At 45.1% G+C, this 6,767-nt stretch overlaps 1 protein-coding gene across 2 annotated transcripts; it reads right to left on the minus strand.

Moving 5' to 3' along the window:
• Positions 1-3,051: 3,051 nt before the first annotated feature.
• On the minus strand, positions 3,052-6,425 carry LOC123146251 (uncharacterized). 2 transcript variants are annotated; one of them, XM_044565868.1, is made up of 3 exons: positions 6,298-6,425; positions 3,854-5,773; positions 3,052-3,642 (listed from the first exon to the last, which is right to left on the minus strand). In XM_044565868.1, exon 2 carries the CDS (start codon positions 5,759-5,761, stop codon positions 3,854-3,856), a length of 1,908 nt encoding a protein of 635 aa, XP_044421803.1. In that variant the 5' UTR covers positions 5,762-5,773; positions 6,298-6,425; the 3' UTR covers positions 3,052-3,642. The 2 variants fall into 2 exon arrangements, with proteins under 2 accessions (XP_044421803.1, XP_044421802.1); XM_044565867.1 differs by lacking the exon at positions 6,298-6,425 and having other exon boundaries at positions 3,854-6,155.
• Positions 6,426-6,767: the final 342 nt, after the last annotated feature.

The following is a 6,767-nucleotide window of genomic DNA, read 5'->3' on the forward strand; positions in this document are numbered from 1 at the left end:
GTGACCTGATAGTGTTGCAGTGGGATCAGAGACGAGATGGTTGTTCATGAAGCACAAAGCCGCAAAGCAAAATTGGACAATGCATCGGTCGACTATGCTTGGTGTAAGCTCAATGTAGGACGTGGTGCTCCGTGAGGTGGCGACGGCGTGGCATCCACCATGTCTAGAGTAAGAGAATGAAAGAAAGAGGTGAAGTGAAATTTCTCCTAACAATTCCTTTTGGTAGGATTGTACTCCCTCCGTCCGGAAACACTTGTCGGAGAAATGGATAAAGATGGATGTATCGAGAACTAAAATGCGTCTAGATACATCCATTTCTCCTACAAATATTTTCGGACGGAGGGAGTATTTTTCTTTGCTTTGAGATGACATTAATATAAGCAGCACAGATTTTTTTAGAGCTAATTTAACTAGCATTTAGTTTCTATATTATTTAAGAAGAAAAATCATTTCCCCTCCTTCAGTCTTTGGGCTATACCTCCCAAGCCCATCATCCTTTCCACCTCTCTTCTATTAGTGCAATGGTGTGGCCTAGTTGGCGTTGCACATGGGCCTTGTCCTAGATAGGATGTTGCATCCCAATCATATGCCCGATTTAAATGACACTTCATCTTCTCTATTAGTCGTAACCCATCGTAGATCACCAGACGGAGTTCCATATCACCAGCTGTCATTGTGCCCGAAAGAGTAATGTCACGGCGCATTGGTTGGCCCTAGCTAGTTACTGGTGGAACTTCCCGAGGAGTGGCGTGATCATCCTCCTGATTTCTTAATCTCTTCTCTTGTAACGGACATGACTACTATTTAATAAACGTCGCCGAAGTTCAAAAAAAAAGTTTCATATCACCATATGAGAGTACGATTTCAAAATAGGGAGGCAAATCATTGGTGGCTTAATTTGACTTTGACGATTAAGCCATGTTTGGCAATTTGGTGATTTATAATTTGCTTCTCCAACTTCTTCTGTCTATTTTTCCACGCGGGCTCGATTATGCAGTTGCATTATGCTATACTTATTTTATAGTTTGTTGTAAAAAGAGCCACGAAAATGACTTAAATAAAGATAATTGGTAGCAGGTCGACGAAAGATGATTATCGTAAACATATGAGTTATCTTAAGTGAACAATCAATAAATGGCGGAGGCACCGTGGCATGTGTTGCCTTGTACTCCTTCCGATCCACTATATGACTGACATATGGTTCATCAATAATTTTCTCTAAGTTTGACTTAGGACAAACCTAAAACTGTAAATATTTTTGAGCGAAGAGAGTATCTATGCAACTGGCTCCAATATAAAATAATCTTCGCTGCATAGGCATCACGAATGGCGCATGGAAAAGCCCTACACACATTGAAGTCTTAGTGAACTTCCATGAGACAAGGCCCGGGGAAGAATTATGATAGAATGCGTGATGCCTATGGCGCATGCGGCAAGTCATAGGTATCATGCATGCATGGGGCATAGAAAAACCCCAATGTGGAGCTGAAACACAGGGGCGGAGCTTCTGGGGCCGAACCGGGCCATGGCCTGCCTAGGATTTTCATGATTTTTTTATACCTTTACACTCGACCCAGTTCCCCCAGCAAAAAATACACTCGGCCCACCACATCGCACTATGAATCGAGTCAAGCCTCCAAGGTCTCACAGGAGCGCACACAGGAGCGTTTCTCCAATCCTCTAAACTGGTGGTGGTGGATTCCAGGTCTGCTTTGTTGGGTGATGCTCCAGCAGATGCAACTTCAATAATTTTTAGATCTCGTCTCAAGTGGTGAGTGGCTATTCCAGTCTTCAAAGCCTTGTACGGCTAGGGTGTTTGCAGGTGTCCTTTTTTCTTTGTTGTTGGTTCAGTGCTATTTGTAATCTCCGGCGGGCGGCGTACAATCAGAGAAAGAAGACTAGTATGCTTTTTAATGTAATTTTACTTTTTTTACTGGTCGTTCTACGTCCAGTTGTCTATCCATTTCACTGGCCTTTGTTTTGCTCGATCTAAGATGCCATTCGGGTGTTTTTATTAAGAACAAAAAAAAAAGAAACGGCCAAGAATACGGCGCCGCCGTCGGCATCTCAGAGCATCTCCAACAGGCACCCAAAAAGAGCTCCGCGCATTAAAAAATAGTTTTTTTGGCGCCCAACAGCTCCAGCAGATGCTGTAGCGCTAAAAAGTTTTGGGCGCGCGCGGCATATTTTAGGCTCCGGATTGCGCGCGCTTCACAATTTGCATTGTCTTCTTTTTAGGCGCGCGTCTTTGGACGTCTGCTAAAGCAATGTTGGTCCCGGCGCATTAAAAGTGTAAAGTGGCGCGCTATAACTTTTATTGGGCGCGAGATTTTTGTGCGGCCGTCGGAGATGCTCTCAAGTCACCATAGACGTGTCTAGGTGCGTGCTCCAGCTAGCTTCGTACTTCCAGCCCAAGTCAGAAACGCTAGCTTCTTTGGCCGCCCGGCGCCGTGCTTCTGCGGCCGAGCGCATGGTGTCGTCAGCATGCCGCGAGCTAGGACCTGCTCGTCGCGGCCGAGCTCTGGAGCCGCCATCGCAACTGGCTCTGGCGCCACCGTGGGCCGTCGACGGAGGGTGGGGCTAGGTTCCGACTCCCAGGTCTCATTTTTTTCAACTTTTTTCCTCTGTATGTGTTCTGAACCTACAAACAGCTCTGTACGTTCTGAACCAGCAAACAGCTCTGTTTGCTCTGTTTTTCAGGTGCATGCTCTGTCTTCAGCAGGACAAAAATTCAGCATGTTCCATGAATTTCAGAACATTACCACCCTCAAATCAAAAAGAAAAAAAAAGAAACACTCGGAACATGTCGGCTAAGATAGAAACACTCAACATACAAGGCGGAAATCATAGCGCGGTGGGGCGACCATTTTGCTCTTTTTGCATTTAGCTCTACTGCTGTACAGTGCTGTCCTTACTGTCCAATGTACAGTGAAGACTCGATCGATGTAGTACTTCATGTTTAAACCTTCCTTAATTTACCCGCAACAAAAGGTCATGCCTTAATGGTGCCATATATTATTTCGTCGGGCATTTGATTTTCCAACGACCAAATTAAGATCAAACGCTGCATCTAGAAATTGGTGTGTACCGACGGGCGCCACCGTACAATATCTCATTCTCAGTTGTTTCACTTCTGCATCTTCTTAACAACTCGTTACAGTGTGTTCTTCAAATTCCGTTAAATGAATGCATCTCTAGTGAGCAGTGGCAGTTCTTGTGCAAATAGCAAGAGGAAATGTATATATGTTGCACATTCTTAGGCTAAACCCTGTTATTAACAGAGCTCCTGTATTCTAGGATGCGGCACATGATATTCAACCCACTTGCCTGAGTTTACCACTGCACTGCACATGACACAGACATGGTTCCACAGGTGGACAGCAGGATACCATCAGATGGATTAACGGCTATGAAAGATAATGTGGTTGTTGTGTGTCTACATGAACACATAGAATAAATAAACAGTGATACTCTGAATTACATTGCAAGTTAAAAGAGACAAGGATAGGAAAAGAACTATGGATGGAAGCACATTATTTGAGCAGCGCACAAGCGCAATGGGGATGAATCCTGGCTTATGCCGATCGATGAGAACGCAAAGGCGTGCTGTGGTCGAAACCCGTACAAAGGCCTGTGCAGCACCTGAAAGGGAACAGAAGAATTCACTTTAGACAACAAATTCTATACATTATCATATCTACTAGAACTGATCGACGTGGATATATCTAGCATATATATATATGTGTGTGTAATATCTTGCCTCGCTAGCTTCAAGTCTATACATACCAAGAAATTCATAGATGTCAGCAAGCGTGTGGAAAAATGTATATAGTAGTTATTATGTGTTACCTACCTATGAGGATTGTGGTGGAGGACGAATGTGGAAGACGCAGCGCCACTGAACATCACCACTTATAGGTAGCAACCCGATTGGGCAGCCCCTAGAGTTCCCGAGACTGCAGTGGGCCATGAGCAGCCAAACGAAGGTGAGGAACTCCCCTCCTCTGGCCAGCTGCGCCGCATGCATCTCCGGCCGTGACTTGCTGGCGGCATGGAGGAGGAACCCTACCCATGCATCTCGGATTTCCAACAGATGTGCTTCTGTACACACCTTGGGGGGCACCGGAAAACGGCAATCGATCAAGAACCCAACCGCCTTAGGCATGATGTTAGTGATGTCAGTATTATTCCCCACGCTAAACAATCTGTGGAGGATGTATGCTAGGTCGCTTTGGTTGGAACTGTTTTGGACCGACAGCATTTCATGGTGCGTGGCACAAAGGTAAACCATGTAGTTGGATATCGTCCGGCATACGCGGTCCAAACCACCGTCCACAGCAGCGGTGGGAGCATACCTACTCAGCATTACCTCTGTGTATATATGGAGGACGAGAACGGGGAAATGAAAATCCGCCTCGGGAACCCGCAGTGACCTTTGAAGCAGTGGACCAAGATTTGGCCATTGTGGGAGCATGCTCGATTCATCTGTAGACTGATACTGCTTAATCCTCTCCACAATGCATCTCATGACCTTCTCGTCGACCTCCACGAACTTGGTGTCCAACAGCTTACTGACCCAGAGCTTCTGCTTTCGCCCGCAGACTGCATTCACCAACCTTCTGACCACCGCCATCACTTTACTTGGCTGCTGGTCGCACTGCCCCAGGTAGTTCAACAGGCTGTACTGACCCATGGATTTTGACCACAGCACCCTTCTCCTCTGCCAGCTAATGCTGATGGAGGAAAGGAAGCTGCAGCGACGCGTCTTTAGCCATGCCCAAATCCATGGTGACATCATGGCGGTAAATACTGCAAAGACTTCCAGGGAGAAACCGCCGATAAACAGTACATAGGTGATTGCGGTGTCAACGGTATTGTATCTCTCCTTGTTTCTTACAGAGAAGAGCACAAAGGCAGCTAAGAAGGAAATATCTGAGAGACACCGAAGTATGATGCCACCCCATGTTCGAAGCACCTGCGCCTTGGTATAGATGTCATCGAACATCAGCCCGAGTTCAATCTCCATGGTCTCAAATAACTTGGCTGAATAGTCTGCAAGTAGTAGATCTGAATTCATGCTGAGATCTGTTCCCAAAGGACTGTAACTAGAAAAAATCCAACGGACCTCTTTTATGGAAAACAAAGCCTTGGAAACAAGGCCAGAATAGGAAGAAGTAGAACCCACATGGATCTTGTCTAAATCTGTCAGATATTGTGGGATAGGGAACTCTGCGATGTTTATGAGGCTGCCACAACACAAAGCCCATGTTCTCTCCCCATACTTGATCATTCCCGAAACAAACAGGAGGATGGTTGGAAGAAGAAGCTCCTGTATATTCAGACCATTGGTCGATTTCCAAAAGATATACAGGGTGAGGGAGACTTGGACAACAAGGTTCAACAAGTGCCTCAGCCAGAGGCTGATGTCCTCAATGGCGAAAGCAGTGACGGTATCTTGTCCGCCGAGGTGTATGAGGAGGAAGGGTGCCCAAAGAAAAGCCAGGTGATGATGATTTTCCGTGGTGGCATCCAGGTGAACGCGAGAGATGAGGCCTAGGACATAAACAGACACCATGTCTGCTCCCACATAAGCTAGCCAGATTGAAAACCTGAGGGCACTGTTAGTGATACGCCGCCGGAGGCCACCGACAAAGAAAAGAAAAAGCTGCATTGTGAAGCTAAGAAGCACCAATAGCCGGATCTCCCACTCATTGAACAGGTGCCCCGAGCTTTTCATTGCCAAGTGGTTTTCCTGTGTCATTGATTCCCCTACCTAGTAATGTAGTAATAAAATACATGCATCAGCGTGGCTTTTGTGCTAGTAGTACTGGTAATAACCTTTGCAAACAAACAATAATCTGCCATGATATGTGTTACAGTTTCCTCTTTTGCTACTTTTAAAGTGTACACATGCAGCTAGCCCACATTAAAAAAATATAGAGACATATCAATTCACATGAGCCTAAGACTTGCTTAATTTACATGCATGTGGCTAAAATTCTGCAAGGACATTTTCATCTAATCGGATTAATTATAATAGCTAGGATATACGTATAATATATTATTGTATTGTCGTATCTATTCACATAAGTGGGGTGTAACGAAAAAGTCTCAAATTTTGTTCATCTGCGGGGATTAGTACTACACATGCTACTGTTCGTACTCTATTCCCAAAACTAGTTAGAAGAACAAAGCGAGAAGAATAATGAAAGAGTAGATCTCTACATTGCACATAATGGCCGGGAACACAGTCATCGGGCATAGATAGATGAACTAAACAAGAATGGTTCTGCATACCTCGGAATGATGAACGCCTTCCACGGAGGAAAGGAACAGTTATATGCCGCAAGATTTCTCAATCTCATTGTGATATATATATAGAGAGAGCTAGCTATAGCCCATCATCTCACTCACTCTCTCTCTCTCTCTCTCTCTATTCCTTTCTTGTACATAATGCCAAAGGAGCAGAGGAGTAAAGAAGCATTCCACCACCTGTATTATACGTTTCTTGTGCAAAATGTAAGAGCAAAGGGGAAAGACATGGGTTAGCATATCTCCTTTCGTCAGCTACCCACAAGCTTAAGGGGAGATGCCAAAGCAAGCAAAGACATCGGTACGTAGCTACTAGCAAGCAACCATGAGAAATTATAGCAAGAAACTGTTATGTCGTATACATGAAGAATACAGCATACCCCACATAGCTAATAGCTTCCTCACATCAGACAAGCACAAAACCGAGGCCTTCAGAGTACCGAGTTTGATGGCAG

Source organism: Triticum aestivum, chromosome 6D (assembly GCF_018294505.1).
Source record: "Triticum aestivum cultivar Chinese Spring chromosome 6D, IWGSC CS RefSeq v2.1, whole genome shotgun sequence".
NCBI lineage: Eukaryota > Viridiplantae > Streptophyta > Magnoliopsida > Poales > Poaceae > Triticum > Triticum aestivum.

Coding starts and splice junctions, on each gene's coding strand:
- LOC123146251 (XM_044565868.1), bottom strand. CDS start 5,761: ATGACACAGGAAAACCACTTGGCAATGAAAAGCTCGGGGCACCTGTTC.